Here is a 26177-nt window from a genome sequence, read left to right on the forward strand (position 1 = left end):
GCGCGGCGCTCGGCGGCAACGCCCGGGGCACGTGGGGCGGCGCGGGGGGACCCGGGGCGATGGCGGCGGGGACCGGGACGGGGATGGGGGTGCGGGCGCTGCCCGCCTCCCCCAACTGGTACAGCAGCCGCTGCAGCGACGCCAGCAGCGACGGCCGCCTCTTCGGCTTCGCGGCGAGGCACCGCGTCTGCCTTCTGGATGTCGCCGCCGCCGCGCCCGCGTTTTACGGTACCGTCACAACCTTCCCTCGCGTCCCTGGTCCCCCGCGCTGTACAGCGGGGACGTGTGGGGCCTCCCCGCCACCGGGAGCCCAGGGAGAGCACATGGCAGGCGGCGGCGGGAGCCCCGGGATTTCGGGATCCGGGAGGTGTGGGAAGGCTCCGGGTGTCCCGTGACGATTTCTCGCTGTCGCTGCAGGGGAGCTCATCGGGCACACGGACAGGATCTCCGGGTTCGCCTTTTGCCCCTGCCCCGGGCAGAGCAGCCTGTGCGCCAGCAGCTCCGACGACGGAAGCGTCAAAGTGTGGGACACCGGGACGCTGTCGCCGGTGCTGGAGTACAGCCTGCACCAGGTGCGACCGCCGGGCACGGCGAGGCCGGGGGGGACTCGCGGGCGGGGGTGCGGTGTTTTAGGGCTCGCACACAAGGCACGGTGAGGCTGCTTTGCCCGAACGTGAATTTCAAGCCCGGTGGAATTGAATCCGTTGGACTCTGCTGGCCGGCTCTTTGTCCTTAGCCTGCAGCGCTGTTGCATCATCACCTTAATGAGCTGCTGGTCACCATCAAAGCCGCAGTGAACCAGCGTGCTCGTGGTTTGGACTCATTGCCGCTTAACCCAGCTCGCTTAAAATGATCTCAGCAAGTTACTGTTGCCCTCAGGACAGACTGAATGTATATTTGAAGAAGTTACTGTGGCTCAGGATTCCCCATCAGCAGCTACATCCATCCTAAAAGAACTCAGGAACAAACAGAACTGGTGCTGGGGAGTGCTCACTGATTATTATCTGCCTGTTATCCTAGGCTAGATAGTAGTAAGCCAGCTTTAAACGTTTTCAATCCTTTTTTTTCAGAACTCAATCTCGGCGCTGCATTGGTCACCTCTTGTGAAAGATCTGATTGTGTCTGGTGATGAGAAAGGTGTCATTGTTTGTTACTGGCACAACAGAAGTGACAGCCAGCAGTTCTTCCCAGAGCCTCGGACAGTTTTCTGCCTCACCTGTTCTCCTCATCATGAAAACCTGGTGGCCATTGGGTAAATGCTCATTAGTAAATATTCGTTATGTTTTGTTTTCCGCTCTTCTTATGCAAGAATTTATTGGGAGGTTTTGCTACATGGTTGAAAGACTAACTTTAAGAGGTCTTGGTGGCTGTTCTTTTACTTTTGGAGTAAAACAAATTAGAAATAACATCTAGATGTGGTAAACCTGCAAAGGCAAAGAAATCTGTAACAGCATAATGGTACAGGTTGTCTTCTCTGTGATAGGGTGATAGTGACCTGGAAAGAGCTTGTAAATCACCTCAGATATTATTCCACAAGCATCCAAGAATCTCTTCATTTGTTTAAATCTCTGCTTTCAGCTACAAGGATGGCATGGTGGTTGTAATTGATATCAGCAGGAAGAGAGAAGTTGTGCACCGGCTGAGAGGCCACGAGGATGAAATACATTGCCTGGCCTGGTGCCCTGTGCCTGGGGAAGAAAGGTTATCTGCTTGGCAGGATGAGCTCCAGGGTATGTAGACATGATTAACAGTTTGTGGAGTCGTTTTTAGTTCATGTAAATGTCCTTCTAGAGGACTGAATTCCTTACAGAAGGCTAGTAAGTAGCTAAGCAACTGATAAGTTCAATATCAGAAAATATGTTCTGATACAAATCAAGCTAATATTCAGCTCATTTTTATAAAGCTTTGAATTTGAAAGCATAATAACATGGTTTCAATGGTATTCAGCAGCTCCTTCAGAGGAAGGCAAGGTTCCAAATGGGGAGCTGACACAGGACACAGCCACGAAGAAAGGTTGTTACCTGGCCTCTGGAAGCAAGGATCAAACCATACGAATATGGAGCTGTACCAGAGGCAGGAGTAAGTAAGATATAAACAGTAACAAGGTGTGGAACAGCTCTTGAACTGCAGCCTTGGCGTGCTTAAAGCATGGGGAATGTACTTCAAGCTGCAGATTCACAGAACTCCTCTGTCTGTGTGAGATTTTTGATGTGTGAGGTCCAGTGATCCCTCTTGGTTCTGCAGGTGTGATGACTCTGAAGCTGCCACCCACCAAGAGGAGAGGTGGAGCCGTGGATCCGGCGGTCAAGGAGCGCATTTGGCTGACTGTGCACTGGCCTGCTGGCCATCCCACTGAGATTGTGTCCAGTGGCTTTGGGTAAGTGGGGCACTCAGCAGCCTGGGGACCAGCAGCAGCTGCATTCATTTGTTGATACTGAAGGAAGTGCTGAATAGAAGACAACTCCTTCCTTTCCAGTGTAACAGCAGAAAACAGGCCAAGAGTTCAGACTTTGAGAAAATTACTGTTTGTCCCATAATTTGTCCAAGAATCTGAGTAATGACTGCTAATAGGACTAATTGTAGTTTATGCCCATCTACTGGGAAAAAATGTCAGTTTTCAGGTGGTGTTTGTGCGTGTAGCTTTGTACAGGCATTGGATGTCTGCAGAGCTCTGTTACTCCTGACTTGTAGGATATTTGTGATATAGTCTGTAAAGAGCCTGTGTTGTTCTTCTGAAGTGAAGAATTTAATTTCAATTTTGCAGAGGAGAACTGCTCCTGTGGAATTTGACCCAGCCTGGCAAACGCAAGTGGACTCTTTTGGGATCTTCAGAAGGACAAAACCACTCCCGAATTGTGTTCAATCTCAGTTCTGTGAAACACCAAGACAAAGAGCTCCTTTTTTCCATTTCAATGGACAGAGATGTAAGAACCATTTAAAAATTAACATACAAATGCCTGTACTATGCAGTTTGAGGGAGTGAGAGTAACCCTTTTAGGGCCACAGTTTTTCTCTTGAAGTGGGTTAATTGCAGCAATTTATAACATTTGTTCTGAGCACAGGTTGTATATGTTTCTGTTAGTTTATAAGCTCAACTTCTTACCATGGTGGAGTGAATGTTTATGATGTTCTGGACTACATGTTTAATGAAAGGTGTTTTCCACTTCATTTCCTCTATGTTTCCCTTTTAAAAGGCCTGGTTTTCCTTCTTAAAATCATTTAATTGTACAAACTAATGCATCTATTTTTTTAATGGGGTTTTTTTGCAATCTTTGGGATTTTACAGGCAGCAGAGTTGTCTCCTGTTCTGAAATTGGAAGAGCAACTTAGTAAAATGTATTCACTGTGTCCATTCCAGTCTTGCAGCTACTGCAGCCCTGTCTGTGACATGGAATCCTCTGGGATCACATCCTGTCAAGCCTTGCACTCGACCCTTTGATTCTTCATTGCACTTCTGCTTTGTTCTTTCTTGTCCTATCAGTCACTCTGTATTTGACCATTCCTTGTTCCTTAAATGTTCTTCAGGTGAAATGCTGGGATCTATCAACTCTGGATTGCAGCTGGACCATGCCCTCCCTTGGAGGATTTGTCTACAGCCTTGCCTTCTCCCCTGTGGACACAGGCTGTCTTGCCATTGGGGTTGGAGACAGCATGATCCGTGTGTGGAATACTTTGTCCATGAACAATATTTATGATGTTAAAACCTTCTGGCAAAGCATAAAGTCCAAGGTTACAGCAGTAAGTGTGCTTTGGATTCCTGTTTTTTCCCCCTTATCTCTTCTTTTCACTGAATTTTTTTCAAGTATGTTTTTCTCTCTCTCTCTGAAGGTCTTTCCCAACTAAAACGAGATAAAGCCAAGTTGTTCATTTTATACTCAATTCTTTCTGTATACAATACATTTTAGAATCTGGCAACAAATTTTTAGACCTATTTACAATCCTAGAAGCTTGCATTTACATCTAGTGGAAATAAGCTGAAGTCCAGCTGGCTGTTATGTTACTTTTTCACTTTTATCCTCCTTCATGATTCTTCCTTGCTTCATCTGTGGTTACCCTTGCTGTGCTAGGAAGTTTGACAGATACAAAAACCAGTACAATCAACACAGGTCTCTTCAGCTGGAGTTTAACCAGTGGTTGCTCAAAAGTTACTGCCTGGTAAAATAGCTGGTAGCTATTTCTGTTTTGTAATGTAGGTATTAAATAGCATTTTAATGATTTTAGTCCCTTTCGTCTTATCCTATCAAAAATGGAAGGGGGAGAGCCTTTGATACTCGGAGCAGAGTGATCAAATCAAGTGGCTGTGGTTGGAAGGGTGGGTGTAGGGCATGGTCCTTCCTCATCAGTTTCTGCATTTTCCTTTTGTTTATTGTTTAGCAATAAAGTGTTTGTAACTTAGGCCATTATGTGTCTCTTTCTATTTTTCTCACAGTTATCCTGGCATCCAACTAAGGAAGGCTCCTTGGCTTTTGGAACAGATGATGGAAAAGTTGGCATATTTGACACCTTGTCCAGCAGGTAAAAAAACAGCTTTCAGATTCATTAGTGTCAGATCCTGCTGGTGTGTTACCATACAGGGGTGTGGTGTGGTCTTTCCTGAGAGATACCTTTGCTGTTAGATGAGTAGGATTTAATTAAAATTAGTCGAGCAGTTGGATTTTTTCATCTGCATTATATCTCTGAGCTTCTGTGGTAAACTTGCCATAAGTTAAAATTGCATGACCTGAGATCACCTGTGGGAGGACATCAGTTCAGGAAGACTTTATCCAGAAAGACATTTTCAGGGAAGGAGGAGCAGCAAGGAGGAGAAGGTCACCAGCACAGTTGGGTTACAATTTTAGTAGTGTCCTACAGCAGATGTTAAAGAAAGCTTGGTTGAGCCATGGCTTTAGAATATTAAAGCACCTGGTGTCTCAAGTATGTTGCTTTGATTCTATCTTTTTTTAATTTCTATTTGCTGAAATGTGACTGCCCCTGCTTCCTTATCTTCCTGCCCAGTGCTAAGAATAAGCCACCTCAGATCTCCAGTACTTACCACAAGAAGACTGTGTACACATTAGCCTGGGGGCCTCCAACTCCTCCTCTGACTTCAGGTGAGTCTTCCAACACCTTGTGGCAAAATAAAACGCCCGTGCAGAGCACAGGGATGCCATGAAGCTGCTATTCCCTCCCTTCTTGGGAGAAGGAGCCCCATTTGCTTGGTGGCAATCCTTTAGAGCAGCTAAGAATGTGTTCTGCTTGAGGAACTGGTAACAGTTTTGCAAGGGTACAAACTCCTGTAGTTTGTGAATCATGGTACCTTCAGGAAATAGGTGAGAGTAGTGCTCCACACCTCTGGGCTTGCTTCAGGGTGGTACAGACCAGGAACTTCACAGGCTTCCTGCAGCAATTGTATCAGATCAAATACGCCTTCCAGAGCTTCTGCCATTTGAACTTCAGCTCTTCTCACACAACTTGGATTTTTTTTTTCTTTTAAGGACCAAAATTTAAAGGAAACTTTAGTGTTTGCAGTGATTGTGCTATGAGGGATCTGTTGGTAGAAATGAGAGCTCCTTTCAGAGGGTTGTACTGTGAGAATTTCCTGCTGCTGGACTGCAGGCCAGATGGATACTGCTTTTTGAAGCTGTGTATTGTGTGTATATATATATATATATATATATATATATATATATATATATACACACAGACAGATGTATATTGCTTTTTGAAATAATGTTTTGATTTATAGTGGGAGGGATTAGTTCTGTGAAGACTGATGAAGAACAGAGTATAATTAGCTCTTTTTCTCTGTTGGATAGGAGAAGAAAGTGAACAGCCCTCTGTAACTTTATACAGTTGTGCTGGAGAAGGAATTGTTTTTCAACACAATCCCTGGAAGCTTAATGGAGAAGCAAATGACATCAACAAAGTCATCCGAGACACCAATTCAATCAAAGTGAGTATGAATTTGAGGGGGTTTTATGGATTCATAGTAACCATGCCAGAGTTTCCATGGCCTTGTAGTTGTAAGTTTCTGATTTTGCCTTTGTGATGTCTCTGAAACAAAAAACTTGAACCCCTCAGTCTCCACAGATGAACTTCAGAGACACTGGCTGACTCAAACTATTTAAACAGTTCATATATTTGTGTCTGAAGAGGGTGGTTGGTATTTTTTTTCTCCCAGTGTCAACATGGCACATCTTTTTCTGGCATCAGTTGCTTAATTTTCTAGACTATAATTTGTTTAACTGGGAAAGGTAAATTGGAGGATAGAGTTTGGTTTTAAAGCTGTGTGTGGCTGCTTAAAGTAGTAGGTTCATACAGAGCTTTCCAGCTCCAAAGCACTTGAAGTGATAACCTGAATCATGTCCTAGCTTTCACCACGTGGTGGGCATGCATAAGTTATTTACCTCAATTCCTTTAGTTCCCTTGCTTCAACCATGAACCTTTTAAGACAAATTTGTCATTAAAAACAATCATGATTTTGCAGAAGGCTGTTTCCATTTATACTGCAGCCAGTGCAGAGTGGTTGGTGATCACTGAGTATCTTCTCAAGTGTGATCAGTCATTTCCTAGTTGAAAGTATAAAATAAGTGGAGTGGGTTGGATGTTCAGTTCTTTGAAGTCAGCTGAAGTTAGTCAAAGGGTATTGATTTGTATCAGCTGGGTTTTGTCTTCTTCTTGAGTGAAGACTCGCTGGGAGTTAAGAGAGTAATGTCACAGGCATTGAAATGATCATATTTAGGCATCTAAATTGTAAATTTTAGGTACTTTTTGTCTGAATTAGAATGAATAGGGATAATTACAAGTAAACTTTGGTTTCTTTTGAAATGTGATAGAATTTGGTTGCAGTGTCTGGTGCTTTCCAAGGAGTGTAAGGAGATGAAACCTCCAGGTCTTACTCGAATCCAGACAAAACTTCAAAATATTTTCCAGAACTGATAAAACAATTATTGGTTCTTGCATCAGTTCTTTCAGTCTTAATTGCTCAGGTTTATGTCACGGTTACAAAAGCAATGGACACTTCTATGATTTCCATTTTGCAGACTAATTGCAGCTCTGTCCAGTTGCCAGCCTTGTTCTGTTGAATGTATATGAGAGAGATTTAAGAGGTTTTGGCAATAATTGTGTCTTCTTTCTGCAGCACAAGCTGCCTGCACGTACAGAGATCAGCTGGAAACCAGATGGCAAACTCCTGGCTCTTGGCAATGAGGATGGGTATGTTCCATTTGTAGGTTAAGGTGGTGTCTGTGCTGATCTTGACTGGAGTCACTGTGGTGAAGCAAAAGCACTTTTTGTTGCCCTGGTTTGTATCTGTTCTTCCACTGCTGATGTATTTGAATCATCATAATTCAGCATTCCCTGCTGTTATTTGTTGTACCTGCTCTTGGCATGGAGGATCCTCATTATCACATTAAATTCTTTTTCAAGGATCCACTCATGGTTGAAATGCACTTTTTCTGATCTGTGAAACCAGGGTTTGAGTTGAATCCAGAAAGCACAAACTCAGTGACTCTAATTCACGTGCTCCAATTCTGCTCATGCAAGATAACAAAAAAGTTTTTCCATTTTCTCCAACTACTGGAATTCTTACACTGTTGTTCTTATATTTCAGCTCAATTGAAATATTTCAGGCACCAAACTTGAAGCTGCTCTGCACTATCCAGCAGCATCACAAGCTGATCAATGCCATTCGTTGGCACCATGAGCACGGGACCCAGCCAGAGCTGAGTTACCTGATAGCTTCAGGCTCCATCAATGCCACCATTTATGTGCATAATCTGAAGAGTGTTGTAGGTAACAGTGTGCAGATTATATCCCAAGTCTTGGCATCTTTTTTTTTTTTGGTTTATTTCTGTTTTGTCTTTCTGGCCATACTTAATAATTTTCTTTTTTCTTTCAGAGAACTCTTTAGAAAGTCCTTTAACAATAACGGAGCCTTTTCGAACTCTGGCTGGGCACACAGCTAAAATCACAAGTCTTTCTTGGAGCCCCCACCATGAGGGAAGATTGGTGTCTGCTTGCTATGATGGCACTGCACAGGTATTGTCCAAAGCATCTCAGAATTGTATTTCAAATCATCCATTCCACGGCTGACTAAAGAGCAAAACTTGTTTTTGTGAGATAAACTTTTGAAGTACTGCAAATTTACCTTTGGTAACCATCTGCTGGTTCTGGATACCTGATATGCAGATTATTTTGTGATTTGTGAATTGATTTTTAAGTCCAGTCATTAAGGTTTTCATATTAGCACTTTTGGGTCCTTAGAAAAAAAAAGACATTGTGCAGCTGTATCAGTGCAAGCAAAGGAAGCCCTACATTTTCTCCATTTGCATGTTGATATTTGAAATACCCCTGCAAAATCCCAAAAGAGAAGTTCCTGCGTGTGCAAATCATGAGAAATTGCGGAGTATTAGGTGAAGAAGAGACTTTCTGAGTAAGTGGATTTCTGTCTTGTTGCCAAGGTGTGGGATGTGATGAAGGAAGAGCCACTCTGCAACTACCGAGGGCACCAGGGCCGCCTGCTGAGTGTCCAGTGGTCACCAGTGGATTCAGATTGTGTTTATACAGGAGCAGATGATTTTTCTGTTCACAAGTGGCACATCTCCAAGCAGGAACATACACGGCCTCCTCAGGGTGAGTGTATTCAAACAGAAGACCTTTCCTGAAGGTGATGTTGGAGCTAAGAAATGGAGGGTTGCCTTGTTGAAATTATGCAAGTTCTTGTGCTGAATTCCAAATCTGCTTCCTCTTCAGGAATAAACTGTGTCTAGGTTTAAGTTGAGTTTTATCCTTACTTGGGTAAGTGTTGATCTTGAGATGCAGGCATCTAATTCACTAAAATTGCCACCTTTTACAGGCAAAAAGAGTGTAGAATTAGAGAAGAAAAGAAGTATGCAGCCAAAAGTCAAAGCCAAGAAGAAGAAAAAGCCAACAGGCAAGAGTCCAGGCAAGCAGGATGCAAATGATGCCATGAATGGAGATGACAGCATGAAGGAAATATTGCTGGAGGAAAATGGAGTGTCAGACCATGAAGGAGAAAAAGAAGCTCAGGAGGCAGAGTTGGCTGATAAAGTCTCTGTGACTGGTAATAATCAAATCATCTTAGTTCAATGTTTCCAGACTGTTCAGCCCTCAGAGCATCACCAAGTTTAATTTTCATGCAGATTTTCTCATTGTATGGTTTTATTGAAATTGTCCACTTGAAGGAAAAAGGCTCTGGAATGCCTTTTGTAATTTCCCAAAGTAGTTTGGGGGTAGTTATCTTTAGATAACAAGATTCTGGCCTAATGAACAGAGTTACCATGTTTGGCTTGAAACAGTGTCATTTTTGATCAGCAGTGATAAATCTTATAATACTGGTGGATCTTCATTGGTGTCTCTTGACATCTCATTTAGCCTTCTGACAGTTCTCTGTTTTCTTGATGTTTCCTTTCCTTAAAAAGCTGTTAAGTTCTATGGCAAAGCAAAGCTTGGTTTCTGTATGTTTCAAAATTAGTGTACCAGAATGTGAATATGTGAATTATTCTGTGGGCATTTCCATTCATTGCTTTTCCTTTTTTAAATCACTTGACTCCACAGTGTCCAGGGATACATCTTCATCTGCATGTGATTATTCTTCATTCAGCTCACCAAAGCCTTTTGTGACCCAGAAAGCTGCTCCTGTGAAAAAGGATCCACCTAAAGAGAAGCCAGGTTAGTATGTTTCAGGGATTTTTTACAGTCCTGTATCAAGGCAGAGTTCCCCATTCTGGACTTGTTTGGCTGGAGCTTCTCTTCTTAATGTGACACCAAATAAATGCCAGAGAAAGAAGAGGGTGCTTTTAAAATATGTTGAGAAGCTCTGCTGCAACTGCAGCAGCAGTGACTAAAATGTGTCTGATTTTTCAGCTCCTGATGCCTCTCTGAAGAAGAAGAAGCCTCGTTCTATTCTGCCCTTCAGCACATTAATGGATCACAGATCAAAAGATGAATTGCATCAGGACTGCTTGAAGCTGGCTGCATGTCTGAAAACTAAAGGTATCAGTATAAAACTTGAAATACCGAGAGGGTAGGTGCTCTCAAGTACTCAGAATAAGTGTCCAGGGACTTGACTTCAACCACAGGACATTATTTTTCTTAAATCCTCACCTTTATCAAAGAGTGTGACTAGTTGTGGTATCAAACTTATATCTAAGTACTGAGTGTTGACCAGCAAATTGTTAAATCTGCTATACAGGAAAGAAAGTAGAAAACAGAAGTACTTGCCAACAGTTGAGTGGTACAGTGACTTGGCACATTCCAGTTCCCAGTTTTGTATTAAATCCTAAATATTCATTCTTCTTATCTGGTTTAGATAATAATGAAGATGTGTCCCCTGACCTCAAGGATTGCATCCACTTGGGGCTGTTCACAGACAGGGATTCTCTGCACAAGATGATTGATATGGAAGGTAAGTGGCATAAAGAGTGTGTCCACTCTAACTTGTATTCAAGTAGAAAACAAACTGGGAAAAATGCTTGAGTTTTCCTTACTGTGGATTACAGTCTAGGATTAAGAATGCAGTTCTGTGTGAGAAGAAGATACATCTTTTTCCCAGATAGTTTTTGCATCTTTCAGATGCAAACCTGCCATACCTTAAGTTTGAGTTATTTCACTTCTGCCAAGCTGTGACAAACGATGCTGTTGCACTCATGCTGATGGGAAGTGTGTTTGCTTCCAACAGGAAAGCACCACTTGGAGAATGGGCACGCAGAGCTCTTCCAGCAGCTCATGCTATGGAAAGGAGACTTGAAGGGTGTTCTCCAGGCAGCTGCTGAGAGGGGGGAGCTGACAGACCAGCTCGTAGCCATGTCACCCATGGGTATGTTCGCTCTTGCATCACATAAGCTGGTGGAATTGGCTGCCAAAGGTCCCCTCATTCTGGTGGTTCTGGACAGAAGCTCAAGAATTGGTTCTTTGTAATATGATTAGCATTCCTTACAGCTTGCTGCTGGTTTAAATATCCTTGTAAGTTATTTTACTGGCAGTGAAGTCCTGCAGTCATGTTCAAGGCCTAATTTTGCCCCACTTCATTGACTCGTGTTAGGATGGTTAAGAAATAAGAAACTACTTTGGGGCAGAGAAGAGGTACATAGTGAAGAAACAAGTGATGGTATCCCACAGGAATTCTTCCAGTTATAAAACTGTCTCCAATGGTGTTGCCTTCTCTTTTACAGCTGGATACCAGGCCTGGGTTTGGACAGTGGAAGCCTTTGCCAAGCAGCTGTGTTTCCAGGAGCAATACGTGAAGGCTGCCTCCCATCTCCTGTCCATCCATAAAGTCTATGAGGCTATTGAACTCCTGAAAGTGAACAGTTTTTACAGGTTGCTGTATATTTATGTTTATCTTGGTTTTCTTGTGGGGTGGATTTGACATTTTGGTTCACTCTTTGCACACAGATTTAACTTTTCTGTCTGGTTCCCCTTACGTGCATTAGGGAAGCGATTGTAATGGCTAAGGCCAGGCTGCGTCCAGAAGATCCAATTCTGAAGGATCTCTACACCAGCTGGGCAGCTCTGCTAGAGAAAGATGGTCATTATTCCATGGCTGCCAAATGGTGAGTGTTACTGGGGGGAAGACAGAGTTGGTTCCATGCCTAAAACAAAGAAAGTTCTTGGGTTTGTAGCAGTTGAGATCTGTTAACTGGTCCAGTCACTGGTTGTATAAGGTGCTTTCTGAGCCTGATCTCACTAAATTTCCTCTAATATAGGTGGGAAAAGAAGCTCCAGAGAGCAGTTCAGAGCAAAAGATCCAAATGTCATATTACAGTAGAGCCATCTCTTTCCACAGACATTACTGGAAGATTTTTGAAAACTAGTCTAGCAAGACTAAGATTAGGTTGTCTACAAAAAAACTATGTGAAATTTTCAACCTTTCCACTGGAAACCTGCAGTGCAGCAGTTCATCTTGAGTTTCTTGAAGCCTCAGCCAATATCCTGGTCATTGGGTTATCCTGCTCCAACTGGAGTGTTTATCCTTTGTGACTACCAAAATTACTAATACCACTTGAAATATTTTGGCTGGAGTAGTGTCCTCTGCTTGATGCTGATTTCAGTTCTGGCATTTTTGTGGGTAATCACAGTTGTGAAAGGATTTGCATGAAACCCAGACAAATGCAGTAGGGAAAACAGCTGCATATAACCTTTGTCTATTGAATCTGTTTCGTTTTATTGCTCATCCAAGCCATGTGTGGTATGCAGACCACCAGAAATTTCAGTCCCTGACTTTAAGGCTGTGTGACTTCCCCTTGGTAGCTTTGCATCAGATTGTTCACCATATGTCTATAGTAAACTTTGATAAGAAAAAGTGGTGAGAGCTCTGAGAACCTGTGGAAAATCCACAATCATCTTCATTTGCATATTTGTGATACTGTGTTGCAACACAATTTAAAAACTATTTTAGTACCAATCAATTTGTTTTTGTTTTTATCTTTTTCAGTTATCTGGGGGCTTCCTCACCCTATGATGCGGTTAAAGTGTTGTCAAAAAAGGGGGATGTGACATCCCTTAAAACTGCTGCTGAGCTTGCTCTGATATCTGGGGAGGAGGAGTTGTCAGCAACTTTGTCTTTGAGATGTGCCCAAGACCTGCTGTTATCCAGGAACTGGGTGGGAGCTCAGGAAGTCCTTCAGCAACATAAAACTTTATTTGTGAGTCTGGTCCTTTCCTTTCCACCTTCTTCAGTGTTGTCTCTCTCTAGATTAACTTAGCTTGGCACCACTTCCCATACCTGAATAGTCCACAAGTGGTCCTTTGAGCTGGTTTTACCTCAAAATATTTTTCTGGGAGTATATTGCAATGACCCTGTGGAAAAGCGTGCACCTTTGCAGAGGGCCGTGGTGGGGTGGTATGTAGGCTCTGTTTCTTAGTTACATGAGAGGTGGTTGAGAAAGTGGGATTCATTTTTAAGTGTAATACTGATCATGAGAAGAAAGAGGTAAAGCATTTGCTGTTGACATTAAAGGAACAAATGAGCCAACTCTAAGTCCAGCTGCTGGAGGTTTGAATTTGAAATCTCTTGTGGACTCAGAAGCAGGTGGCTACCTTGGCTTGCTCTGACGTTCCCGTCTGACTTCCCTTAGGCTCTGTCACCAAGAAGCTGCTACCAGCCATGATGTTCTTAAGTCACTCTACCTGCTGTGGTCAGTAAGGGATTGTTTTTCTTGTTGCAACAGCTCAGTGATTTGGTTTTTTTCCTCCTTGTCAAAGGGACAAAGCCTTGTTTTCTGCCTGAACGAACTGCTCTGCAGGTGCCTCAGTGAAAGGAATCCCTGTGAGCGAAAGAGCCCCGTGCCCCCCTGTTACCACAACTGGGAGCTGAACAGAGAGGCCTCGTTTTTTGACATGGTGGCAGAAGTGTGGCAGAATGTGCTGGGCATGGACACCACTGAACGAGCCACATGTGCACAGGAGCAGCTGTGCAGGATTGAGCATCCTCCTTCAACCAGCAACACACACCCAAAGCAGGTAAATGGATTTAGATCTGTGCAGGCATGAAGCCTTACTGTGGCATAGGCATTAAACCCAGCCACTTTGTGGTGTTGCACCAGCCATTCCCAGGGAACTGATGTCTGCACCCTGCTGCAGCATGGGGTTATAGACTGGGAGAGAGATGATCAGCAGCTGGGACAGCTTTGTGTAGCCACCAGTTAGTTTCTGCATTTGTTTGTGTGCAAGGTAAGAACTGACATAGGGTGTTGGGAGTCAGCCTGAGGTCACTGAGATGTGCTGGCTGGGAATGACTGACAGAGCTGAGTAGTCTCAGCACTGATTCGGGGGTTTGTAGTGGACTGTTAGGGAGGCAGGGCTGCTTGTTGTCAAAAATCCTGGTGTTTCCAAGGTCTGTCCATAGACCAGTGCTCCTGCAGCTCCTCTGTGTGACCACAGTGAGTCACTGCTCCCGCTTCTCATCTGCTTGGCAGGACATAGGCAAGCACAGTGGCTGATTTTGCAGCTCAAAGTGATGTAGAAATGCTCTATCTCCTGCATGAAGGAGACTGTGTAAATTGCATTGTCATTAAAATTGCTTTTGGTCAAGTCATGTGCTCCTGGGCTCTTCCATGATGGTCATAAGCTCACAGTTTGCAGTATAACTTTTAACTGTGCTCTCTGGTGCTTCCTGTAGGTGCTTTTCCATATCTCCCATGACCTGGCCCTTGCAGCCCTGAGCTGTCACTTGGGTACATGGGATGAGGCAGTGAAAAATATTCTTGGAGCTGTGACCCGCAGTTTTGATGCTGGGAATTTCACTCTGATGCAGGAGATTTGCAGTATCATCCTTCCTGAGGGTAAGTGTCCTTGTGTCTCTTCTGCTGGCACTGACAGGGCTCTTCCTTGCCAACACAGCTGTGTCCATTAATGTTCCTAGGCTAAATAATGTTTGGGATCAGCAAGACATACGCATATGTGTGGAATTTGGCTAGTGAAAAGGCCACTGGGCGATGAAAATTCCTGACTGTGGAAGGAAGCTCAGCTATGTCCACCTGGTGTGAGTGATGTAGGAAACTTGAGTGAATTCTCTTCTGTGAGGGAGATGGGGAACATTAGAATGCTGTGTTCATTTCATAGCTACACATACTCCAACCTGTCCTCCATTCTCTTTAGAGTATGCAGTGTATTTAGTCTGTGGCTCTTGATTATGTGAGTCTTGTGTTTTGCAGCTTGGGATCAAGGAAATTTGCTGTAGCTGATGAGAACACTTTAGATAGAATAGAGTATTGTGTTCACAAAGATGCCAAAGATGTTTTTGCTTTCATACTTAGTGTACTGCTCTGCCAGCATCTGAGTAAATCCCTGATTGGGGTTTCCAGGGTTTCCTGGTTCATTTACCAGATCTGCTCTTTGTCTTTGGAAAGTTCTATGAACTATTTGTAATCCTTTTCTCATTATTAGGCTGTGATGACCTGAGACACAAACTGGACAGCACAAATTCTCAGAGCATGGATGCCTGCAGGAGTTTGGAGGGCTTCGTGGCTTACAGACTGCTCTATGACCTGTGGTGGAACCCACCCAAAGACTGCCTTGGCCTGCAGAAGGCTGTGTTGGGTCCTGTGCTGTGTCCCAGTGAGCAGACAGCTCCTGAGAAGAGTTGTGTTTCAGGTGACCCATCCCCTGAGGAAACGGTTCAAACTGCAGCTGAGATGGGTGAAAACCTCTGCAGTACAACTGACATTCATAAGTGTGAGACACAAAGTGACTCAGGAACTGACTCGACTGATGTGGTAGACAGACAGTCAAAACTGAAAGGTTGCCAAGTGCTCCTTTCAGAAGAGATGGCTGCCTTGCAGAACACCCAGAGAGACATAGCTGAGGTCCAGGAGACTTTAGCAGAAATGATCCGGCAGCATCAGCAGCAGAGGGACAATCTCCAGGAAAACACAAATGGAAACACGCAGGGAAGCAACCTGGAACAGAGTTCAGAGACTGAATCAGACAAACCATGCTCTGACAGCAACCAGATGAATTGGTAAGATTCAGCACATAAATGAGTGGATTAAAAAGTGCTGCTTGTTTGTGTGTTTGTGCAGGAAATTTCTTGTTTAGACTAGCTCTAACCTCCATCTCATCACCCAGGGGCACTTGAATATACAGCTCAGAAATCTTGCATTTCCCTTGGGGTGAACCACCGTGTGCATAAACTCAGCTGAACAGTTTTGTGATGCATGAGGTGTTGTTACAGTGAATAAACAGGGCAGCTTGAAAGAGGGAGGATAATGAAAAGGCTAAGCATGACCTAAGAGTTCTGTTTCTTTGTTGAACATTGATTTGGGACTTTGGCAAGAACAAGCTTGAGCATAAAACACTTGGCCAGTTCTCTCCTGTGCTCCTTGTCCAGGAGGGAGGCTACACAGGCAACTAACAAAACAGTTACTCATGACTCCTGCTCTTCTCTTGACAGCAAAGATGAAGTAAAGCAACCGATTACACTCCCTGAGCTCACAAAGCAGCTTCTGAAAGCAAAGCAGAAATTAGCTGAATTCCCAGACAATTTAAAGGTAAGTTTTCAGAAGAGCCATTGCAGTTCTGAAAAAAGACAGTCATTCTGTAAGGGCAGCCTCATCACAGAATCCTTTTTGTTCAGAAAGGAACAGTGATGTTCCTTGTGATCCTGTGGCAGTTTTGAGAGAGAACTGACACATGGCATCAGGGTGGTATTTTTCTTTCAAGCATAATTTTCCCCGTGCAGTCGGAAAGCATAATTAAAGCTCCTGTGTGGGAGAACTCAATGAGATGTCCTGTATGGATCATCCCATGCATTTTAAGAGTAATCCCTTGCTACTTATATATGAAAAAAAGAATTTATAAACAATGAAATCAAAACTTTAAGCTATAAAATGGCCTTTATAGATTAGGAGCTGTAGACAGTACATACCACATGCTTGAAAACATGTCACCATGGTGACTGGGCAAGAGGAGGCAAACCTGGATAAATGTGAGGACAAAATGCATCTCACTCCTGACTGTTCTGAGGATGCTACAAAGCAGTGTCTTTAGAGAGCTGCCTGATTATCTGGAACAACTGTAATACAAACTCTAGACATCACCTCATGTTCCTTTTTTTGCAGGTCTTCCCCTTCCCTGACGTGCTGGAGTGCTGCCTTGTACTCCTTCACCTTGGATCCCAGTGTCCTTCTGAGCTGCAGGAAGAGGCTCTCGCTCTCCTTAGGAAACACGGTAGTGCTGGGATTTACAAAAGGGCTGGCAGGAGCTTCTTGACATGACATGGAGACCAAACTGTCTCCCTTGAGCTGCCTCCAGCTGCTTAACACCAAGGCTGTTCTTTCTTCAAGTGAAGGCTTCTTTTGATGGCTGTGGCTGGTACTGATACAAAATGTCAGATTTATACACATCCACTTGTGCTCATCCACTGATACTATTTAAGGAGACTGTTAGAAATTTGAAAAGCAGTAGAGTGTGGGCTTGAACTGTTATAATGGACTTTTGTATAGTTTTTTATTTGTTGGACATTATGCTAATGAAAGCTCTTGCTATTTACATGCAAGAGAAAAGTTTTGAGCAGCTGTATAGTCTTTCAGCAGAGGAGGAAGAGTGAGCTGCCCTCAGGAAAATCAATGGTTTCTGTAAGCAAACTGACCCTTAGGCCAGTATTGTTCTTTAAGCATTGTGAGTTTATTTTCTCTCCTTTAAATAAAGTCTTCTACCACCCTGAATTGGTATTAAATTTGATGTACAGAAATTAGTTCTCTAGAACAGTGCTGTTTTACACAGTGCCAAAAACCAATCCTGGATTTTGCAGTCTTGACCATGCAGTATTTTGACCAGTCTTGCAGCTTACTTAAACACTTTGTGTGGCTTGTTAGAAAAAGTAACTTTTCCCATTAAAAACACAAGGCTGCATAAGTGTTATTGAACACAGCATCTGTCTTAGTCATTTTTAGAGGCAGGGTTTTAAATGCAGCAAAAAAAGTTGATGGGGGAGTGCGCATCATGAATTTAGAAAATTTCAAGTAAAGATTATTGTTTAAGAGTGTTTAAAAGGAGGAGTGATGGATTTTTTAGATCAAAAACCATTCCAGATTCTTCCAGCCAAAATGCAGACTTTATCCTGACAGATTTCCTGCTTCAAGCTGAGTAAAGCCTGAGAACAACTTCAAGAGCAGCAGGTGAAAGCCAGGGGTTAGACTGAAACAAGATCCTGCTGTAGATGTGTTAATCAGAAAAGTGTTGCTACCAATTTGAATTTGCTAAATTCTGTACGAAGCACCTGAAAACCAGGCGGGGGAGCCAGTGCTTAACCAAACTGCCTTCCTGCACTTACAGCAGGAGCCACTGGAGTTTAGGTGGAGCAGGAAAACTTCACACACAAGTTTGTCCCTTTCAGTGGCCACCCTGCACTACAGGAATACTGCACTATACTGTGTGCTGAGAGATAGCAGGGAGAGAATACAACTCTGCAGAGCACTTCAGCTCAGCTTTCCTCAGCTACTGTACAATAAGCTCAAAAGACATTTTACTAAGAACTACCCCAGTAGCACATCATAAACAGTAAAAGAAACAAACTTGAGCATCTTTAAGCATGTATCTCCCAAATTCAGATTCCAAAGCCTCAACTGGAAATTTTAGTGCTTGATGGAAAATCCGAAACAAAGCCTGGTTTAAAAAAATTTATTTTACAAAAAATAAAAACTAGTCTTTACAAACATTTCAAATACCAGCTCTAAACCTCAACTTTTAATAGTGGATTAAGTTTGTTCAAAATGCCAGTCTTAAAAATTTTTAAGTTTGACATGTCCAAAAGGGTTTGTTCTTTTAAGAAATGTCATTACAGAGCTGTTGAAAAAAAATATTATAGAATGTTTTTCAAAGTCAGAATCCCAAGTTCTTCATCCTCTTAACTACTTTTCAGGTGATTATAATGAAAAGACACAGCTGTTTTATCTGTTAAGCATACCATAAAATTAGGGACTGGAGAGGCAGGGGGGAGAAGAGGAACAAATATTTTTCCATCTGCTGACCTAGTTGTGTTGCAGGAGAAGAATAAAAGTTGTAGGTTTAAGTTGAAGAAAACTGAAGTCAGAGTATTAGTCCAATCCCCTGTCAAAGGTGAACTTGTGGGCCTCTGAATGTATTTCCAGAACAGTTCCTTAATACCCGTAAGAACAAAGCTGAGGCTTAGTATGGGTCAAACCTGTAACATAGAGAATTAGAAACTAAGGAGTGCTGATCAAAACAGCTCCATTATTCTCCATTCCCTCTGTTGTTAAAGCAAATCTCTGAGTATTTTTAGCTGCAAGGATCATTTTTAATGTCATCCGTTCCCAAACTTCTGCAGTGATCAAAGGGAGCAATTTCCACAGAGAGAGATAAAATAAGCAACACATGAGGTGAAGCTGTCACCCTCACAACATGCAGAAGTTTTAAAATAAGCTTTATAAAACACGAATTGCAAATTTGTGTGCATGTCTGTGTCCATTTTCACTGCATTTCCCAACCCATAGCTCTACCCAGTATACTACTGGTAAATCTTCCTTGCAGATTCTGTACAGTATAAAGAGGAAAAAAACAGAGGTATACACAGTAGATTCTGTCCTTTGCCCTTGGTATTAAAAATATGGCAAACCAGAAATGCTGGCATTAGGAATTCAGTCAACTCTTCTGGGTTTCAAAGGAAAATGCAGCTCTTCATCAAAACTGCAGGCTTGGTGCAGCCTGTGCACCAGAGATGCTTTTTGTTTGAGACACTGTTTAGGGAAAATGGTTGAGGACAGCAGCTGCCAATATGGTAAACATGTTCTGCTGAGGGGCACCGCTCATCACGGGTGCATGTTGTTGATAATGGCCAAAATGCTCATTTTCTCTTGGGCTGAGTCCACATCTTCATTTTGTTTCTGAGCCACTCCTGTGCCAAGGCCATACAGTCGTCCACAATACTTTGCATCATCAATTGTATCCTCAAAAAATAACTGCAGATTAAAAAAAAAAAATAAGATAAACAGGTATTGTTTAATTGTGCCTCTAAATCAGAAAACTTCCAGTGTTAATTAACAGCTCACTTAAATCAGCCACCTCCAAGATGGAGTGTGTAAATTAAAGTAAGTACATGAAAGGTAAGTAAACAGAACAAGTCTGTGCCAGTTATCAGCAATTCCTATTCCTGACAGTTTGAAGTGTAATGGCCACAAGGCTCAAAAATCCCAAACCAAAACAAACACCACGTTGTACATGTTGACATTTATGGATAGGAAGTGGAGGAGGAGGAACACTGCAGTACCTCTTTCATTCTGAAGAATGCCATTCCTGTGAGAAGAGAGTCTGATCCTGCCTGGTGTTGTCGTCCAATTCGCTGCAAATCCAGCTGATCTGCCACTTCCTGAAGGCCACCCTGCAAAGAGAACAGAAGAGATTTTATTTTGGAAGATCCATCTCTTGCCAAAATTGCCACATTTCTCCAAAACATGAGGGCAAACAGGCTGTGATGAACTAATGCAGATCCCAGCAGTACACACACTCCAGCTGTGAGCAAAACACAGTGGGAATTGGTGTTCAAGAGTCCATAAATAACTCTTTGGAAATTTAGGTGCCTTCCTTTCCTGTTGCAGATACTTGAGATAACTGTGGGTACATTCATAGGTTACACATGCTGGGCCTTTCCCTCCCTTTACTCAAGGCTGTGATTCAGTAGATAAATTACCTTCAACCCTCTTACCAGTTAATCAAGTCACAGAGTATTTCATGTAAAAGAAATAGCCTTGCATAGGAAGCATAAATACACTGAATTATAATTAGCCTCTGATACACAAACCAGAAGGCTGTGGCAACGTCCCCTTTATAATAAACACTTGGTAAGTCTGAAACTGGGGAGGGCAGCATCCATTAGACACAAACTGTGTCTCAGGTGCTTCTGTGTCACTACTGGCTTTTATACACATTCCAGTTCTAAGACAACATCTGCAGGAGTTCTGCCACTTGTATTCCTGTACATTTACAGTGTTGATGCCCATCACCTGCGTGCTGGGGAGATACAAGTACCTTGAGGTTTTTGCAGCTCTTCATTAAGTACTTCACATCATAGATAGATGGGAAGAAAAGATTTAAGATATGGAAAAATTCATGTTCCTCTTCTGGTAACCTGGAATCTGTCAACAACTTCACCATGTAGCCAAAGTCATAACCACTGAAAACAAAACCATAGAGAAACCAGGTAAGCAGGCAGCACCTATAACCCAATCAGTACTGTATCTCCTTTTTCAATAGCATTTTACTTGCTGTGCCTTTCAAGCCTTAACATTTTCTGACATTCATAAAATTCTAGATCCCAGCCAGAACACATCCTGATTTTCTATGTCAGTGTAGGATTTTGGGATGCTCCCCAAGTGCCTTCACTAGCCCAATAGCTAAGCCATTGGGAAGGATATACATTTCTTCCCAACTCTGTACATTTCTGCAGCTAAGGGCAATACAGAAAAGCAGGAAACCCTGCAAGTATCTGTTGAGGGAGAAGGAGGTGGTGCCAAGTCCTTTCATTTCTGATAGTATCAAGGACCAGAGGCTTCCGAATCAAGTTGGTTGAAATGCTACAAGAAAGATGTCTTAACCACACAGATGGAAGTTCAGAGCACCACCAACACTGGAACGAAAAAGAAACAAAATCCTTACTTTACAATGCATTTACTAAGTGTAGAAATCACATTTCAACTTGTTAGTAGCTTCTTCAAGAGAGGGAGACTGTAACAGCAAAAGGATTCGCAAGCAGTCAGAAAGTCAGACTATGAAGTGTCCTTACTTCTTAAACTTGGCCTTTGTATCTTGATGTTTATTTTAAGAACTACAGGACTGCTAATTTTTCTCCTTAAAATCTGTCAATTTCCATGGAAAATGCAGAGAATTAAGAAGAGATTTAACAGGGTCAGTGACCATCCTGGACCCACCTGTGGAAGGACAGCCATTTCACACTGTCACTGAGAACAACCCCAGATGTCATCAGCAACTCAGCAAAATGCAGGGTATCGATCCCTTCTTCTTCATGCTTCTGGAACTGCAGCCCAGAGCTGGCAAGGAGGTCTATGGAATCCTGAGAGTACATGTCTTCCCTGAAGGGAAAAAAAGCAGGTTTGCACTCAGGGTGCTGCCAAGACAAGCTCATTTTAGAAAAATTCTCCCCACACTGTATGTCAAGAATTGGACTAAGCAGTAGGATACCTATGGGTTCCACTCTATCTCTATAGAAAATTCAAACTGACTCAGTTTTAATACCACTACAGCAGCCACCTACATCCATAACAAGCTGTGATCACAACTAGTTAACAATTCCATTGCTAGTGCAAATTCCAAAGATTCCACCTCCATAGGACTGAAGCGGAGAGTTTTGAACAATGTCGCTTCTGCAAGGCGAAGGGAAGCACCACACATGAGGGCCCAGAGAAAAGGGGAGTTTTCCCAAATGGGAAGATGTGCAACTCTGAAGCACTGAGCATCATTCCTGTCTACATTTTTCCATTTCACTCCACAGCAGGTACCACCTCATCAGCACCTCCACTTCCATCTCTGGGAGTAAACAGAATTGCATCATCCTTGACTCAGGGAGGAGGACAAGAATGATGTGCTCGGTGGAGAGCTGAGCAGGAACCTGACTTCTTTACTGGTTTGTGTCATTTGAGAGGGAGGAAACACACAGAGCAAAGTTCTATCAATATGATAACTCATTTAATGAAATGATTATACAGCAAAAACCACCTCACTCTGATTTCTATACTTTTAAGAAGCTCACTAATTTGTGGAGTAAATAGTGAAACTTTTGGGTTCAAGAACTGGATGATCTGCACATAGTAGCTACAAATTTTTGTAATGCTTTCCAATGAGAGTTGCATAAAAATAGATTGATTTCCTCTACATGTGTGGTTTTGCCAGATAAACCTTTTCTTTATTTCCAGACAGCTCTAGTGGTAATTATGCTGAGTTTATCTTTATAATTACAGGGGAAGGGATAATGAAACTTGTTTCAGCTGCAACCCAGAATATTACAGTATGAAGGAGACAAGAATGGCCACACTCCATTTAATGGCCACACTCCATTTAATGGCCACACTCCATTTAATGGCCACACTCATTCTCCTGAACAGATGTGATGATTACACCAACTTAAGCATGGATCTGTAAAGAGGTCTTTTTCTTTTTGATGAGACCAGCACATCCATTTATTTTTAGCAGAAAGAGATGGAGTGTGTATATATATGTGTATATATATATATATATACATATATATATATATATATGAAGTTTCAAACATTGTTCCAGAAAAAAAAGGCACATAAAATTATCAGGAGAAAGGGTAATAAGGATAGAATTTTAGCACAGCTTTGAACTCCAGGACCATTGTTAACTCCTGGCACTCCAAAATAGGTTCCCACATAATCTGTATTGGAATCTAAATTATTACTCAGAATCAGCCAGCAATGAGGAACACATGGACACTGGTATTCACCAAAGGAAAGCATCACTCCAGCAGAAGGGAACAGGAAATTATTCCCTAGCTCAAAGACTCACGTAAGGTTGAATTTGAAGTTGAACTGCCAGGTATTAATGCCAGAAGGATATTCCCCTTTCTCATTTGTGAAAGTCAGGCCCAGCTGGATAATTTTCAGCAGGTCAACGTTACAGCGCAGGAGCTGGTACTGATAATCTATGGAGCTGCGGAATTCACCGATCGGCCTGACAACAACTCCGGGAAACTCCGTGTCCTGGGAGAGAAGGGAAAATTGATTTCACCATGGATTCTATTAGGAGTCATTATTAGCATTCTGTTAGGAGGATAGTCCAGACAGTGAAAACCTTCACGGCTTCTGAGGAACAGTCAATGCCTACATTAACAAAAACTACTGTCAGTCAAAACACATCTTAACAACAGCAGCCATCTATTAGATGAAAAACCATCTATTAGATGAAAAGCCTCTTACTTAGCCAGTGATTGTCTGCTGTCTTTACTGAAAACCAACCTGCCACACTATTTTTACCCTCAGATTAGGTCACTTAGTTTCTACTGACTATACACAAAATCTTTCACAACGAACACAGTGTTGTGCACCTGACACAATCTCTTCCTTGCCCAAGAGGTATTTCTGTCCACTCTTACAGCACAGCCACTAAAGCAGGTCCTAAGCACACTTTCAGTGAGATTATAAAGAAGCAAGAAAGTTAATTTCCCATTGACAAATGTTAACAAAAAAATCATACTCACTTCCAAAGCTGAAATTGACACCAAAATCCTACACACTCTGCAGAGGCACCTGTCTTTATGCCACACTTTTAATAAGGACTTTACCTAGCTTGAGTTTCAGTGTTCCTAAGCAAAACTGACAGAACTTACAGTATCACAGCTAAAACCAGTTGTTTATCTAACACACTGGGTGCTGCCAAGCAGATACAGACTTGTAAGAGCAGGAGGAGATTCCTCCCACCTGGGGGAAATTATGCTCTTCTTAAACAAAGCTTTCTGAATACTGTCTTATCTATAGCCAGAATACTTTTCTTCCCTAAGAATCAACATAAGCACTCATTAAAAGGGAGGCAGCCCAGCTGGCTAGCAGTCACTTGCAGGCCTTTTGACCTCCAGTCCCACGGCATCTTCCATAGCCAAATGGAGAAACATGTACACAGGACAAACACACCAGTGGAAAAATAGGGATTTAAACCCAATTGTGACTTGTTTCATTTTCCTGTTGCACAAAGTAATACACAATGAATAGGTAAATATTAAATAAACTCATGTTTTTAAGTTGGTCTCCCTCTTCCCCTTCTTTCAATCAACCCATATTCAGCATTGTATGTTTGTATTAAATTCTGGAAAGCTACTGAACAGCTTTTTATTTTTTCACCTCTTCTAGTTCAGTTTGACTGGGGGTAGGTTCACTTTCTCACTCAAGAATCAACTTTGCCCCCAACCCAAAAAAATCCCTTGACTAAGGCAATTAGGTCAAGTATAAAACATTTACCATGGCAATGTAGCTGTAACTCAGAACAATCTCCCGAATTTTCCTCATTTCTTCCTCCAGGTTGTTGGCCCATACTTCACAGATAACCTGGCTGTTCTCTGCAAGGGCTGCTGGCATCTTGCAGGGACCAGAAGAAAGGCAGCTGATGCTGACCTCAAATGACAGCGTAGAATCGCAAGCTGTGCAATCTTATCAGTGTGCTGCTGTAAAGAGATAAATAAATAATGCTTTAAGTGAAGGAAGTGACATGTGAATAAATGCTCTGTAGGAGTCAGCCACACATCCACCTTCAAATAACCCATTTAAAGCTTACACCAAGTTCTTTCTTGATCACTTTCTGTAAACATGCTGAATGAAATCTAGAGCATTTGTTCACAATATAAGAGCAGATGCACAGTCAACAGTCCAGTTATTTATATAAAGAATCATTATCCCTATCTTCCTTTTCCTGGCATAAGCTTTGAAACTTCGGGCACAAGATGCACAGGCAATGAATGCCCATCTTTAATCCTCAGCTACTGCTCCATCCCTGGAAGTGCTGAGGGCCAGGCTGGATGGAGCTCTGAGCAACCTGGTCTAGTGGAAGGTGTCCCTGCCCACAGCAGGGGGGTGGAATAAGATGATCTTGAAGGCCTCCTCCAATCCAAACCACTCTCTGATTCTATGATGAAGACAATTGTTTAAACACAGTAACAGAACGCTTTAGAGAGAACCCTCACTGGCACGAGTTTCAATGTCTATGAATACCTAAAGGGGGGGGGGGGTGCCAGGCTCATCTTGGTGATGCCAAACAATAGGACAAGAGATAATGGGCAGAAACTGATGCACACAAAGTTTCAGGGGAAACCCTGAACATGAGGAAGAACATGACCAAAAACTGTGCAGCGACCGGGAACGGACTGCCCAGAAAGGTTTAGGAGTCTGCCTCAATGGAGACATTCCAGAACCGTCTGGACACAATCTTGTGCTATATGCTCGGGGATGACCCTGCTCGAGCACGGAGCTTGGACCAGGTGATCCACTGTGGTCCCGTCTAACCTGCCCCATTCCGGGATTTTATGGTTCTCTGACATTAACTCGAGACACACCGCACCGGGGGTGTTTCAGCTGAAACCACCGGCAGTGTCCCAAGTGCTACAGCCCGGACGAGCCCCGGCTGGCGCCCACTTCCCGCAGTAACACCGGCGAACCGCTCCCAGGCCCCTGCAAGGGAGCTCCAGCCCAGCCCACGGCCGGGCCCTGCGCCACCAGTTACCCGGAGGGACCGAACGCACCGCCACAGCCCGGCGCGGCCCGGGGTCACCTCAGGGCCCCCCTCACAGCCTGGGGGCGGCCGGACACGGTTCATCGCGGCCGGGAAGCGGAAGGGCCGCTGTCCCCGCCCCATCCCCAGCCCCTCAGTGCCTGCCCCGGTGGCTGTCCCGCTGGCTGTCCCGGTGCCTGCCCGCCCGTCCCACTCCCCGGTACCTCCCGGCAGCCTCGGCCGGGACGCGCCGCTCTCGCCCCGCGCAGCCGCGATGGCTCCGAGTCCCCCCCGCCGCGAGGGGCGGCGCTTCCGGGTCTCGCGCCGCTTTGGCTCTCGCGAGACAGAGCGAGAGACGGCGGTGCTGGCGGCGCGCGCGACGGGACGGGACGGGGAGGGGCCGTTACTGCGCGTGGCCGTGGTGCCCGTACTGCGCATGTGTCCGGCTCCGGGCACATGACTCGTGATTCTCCTCCTCCCGCCCCCCC

General features: G+C 43.5%; 2 protein-coding genes across 4 annotated transcripts; one reads left to right on the forward strand and one right to left on the reverse strand.

The window, feature by feature from the left end:
• Positions 1–59: 59 nt before the first annotated feature.
• Positions 60–17168, forward strand: GEMIN5 (gem nuclear organelle associated protein 5). 2 transcript variants are annotated; one of them, XM_069028642.1, is made up of 28 exons: positions 60–228; positions 418–572; positions 1071–1252; positions 1579–1730; positions 1951–2079; positions 2245–2377; positions 2765–2924; positions 3526–3738; positions 4430–4515; positions 4996–5090; positions 5796–5932; positions 7121–7194; positions 7592–7773; positions 7880–8019; positions 8442–8613; positions 8837–9064; positions 9559–9672; positions 9868–9996; positions 10313–10408; positions 10682–10819; positions 11175–11322; positions 11436–11555; positions 12437–12647; positions 13207–13464; positions 14123–14285; positions 14890–15463; positions 15896–15992; positions 16563–17168. In XM_069028642.1, exons 1-28 carry the CDS (start codon positions 60–62, stop codon positions 16716–16718), a joined length of 4611 nt encoding a protein of 1536 aa, XP_068884743.1. In that variant the 3' UTR covers positions 16719–17168. The 2 variants fall into 2 exon arrangements, with proteins under 2 accessions (XP_068884743.1, XP_068884744.1); XM_069028643.1 differs by having other exon boundaries at positions 73–228; positions 1948–2079.
• A 940-nt stretch (positions 17169–18108) lies between these two features.
• On the reverse strand, positions 18109–26053 carry CNOT8 (CCR4-NOT transcription complex subunit 8). 2 transcript variants are annotated; one of them, XM_069028646.1, is made up of 7 exons: positions 25914–26053; positions 24447–24646; positions 23002–23195; positions 21387–21548; positions 20488–20632; positions 19730–19840; positions 18109–19421 (listed from the first exon to the last, which is right to left on the reverse strand). In XM_069028646.1, the coding sequence occupies exons 2-7, from the start codon at positions 24561–24563 to the stop codon at positions 19272–19274; spliced, it is 879 nt and encodes a 292-aa protein (XP_068884747.1). In that variant the 5' UTR covers positions 24564–24646; positions 25914–26053; the 3' UTR covers positions 18109–19271. The 2 variants fall into 2 exon arrangements, with proteins under 2 accessions (XP_068884747.1, XP_068884746.1); XM_069028645.1 differs by having other exon boundaries at positions 24447–24649.
• Positions 26054–26177: the final 124 nt, after the last annotated feature.

The sequence above is a fragment of the Aphelocoma coerulescens genome, chromosome 13 (genome assembly GCF_041296385.1).
Source record: "Aphelocoma coerulescens isolate FSJ_1873_10779 chromosome 13, UR_Acoe_1.0, whole genome shotgun sequence".
In the NCBI taxonomy this organism is placed as follows: Eukaryota; Metazoa; Chordata; class Aves; order Passeriformes; family Corvidae; genus Aphelocoma; species Aphelocoma coerulescens.

Coding starts and splice junctions, on each gene's coding strand:
- GEMIN5 (XM_069028642.1), top strand. CDS start 60: ATGGCGGCGGGGACCGGGACGGGGATGGGGGTGCGGGCGCTGCCCGCC. Junction 573..1,070: donor TGGAGTACAGCCTGCACCAG/GTGCGACCGCCG, acceptor CTTTTTTTTCAG/AACTCAATCTCGGCGCTGCA. Junction 14,286..14,889: donor CAGTATCATCCTTCCTGAGG/GTAAGTGTCCTT, acceptor TCTCATTATTAG/GCTGTGATGACCTGAGACAC.
- CNOT8 (XM_069028646.1), bottom strand. CDS start 24,563: ATGCCAGCAGCCCTTGCAGAGAACAGCCAGGTTATCTGTGAAGTATGG. Junction 21,549..23,001: donor AACTTCAAATTCAACCTTAC/GTGAGTCTTTGA, acceptor TTTTCCCTTCAG/GGAAGACATGTACTCTCAGG. Junction 20,633..21,386: donor AAATGGCTGTCCTTCCACAG/GTGGGTCCAGGA, acceptor TTTTGTTTTCAG/TGGTTATGACTTTGGCTACA.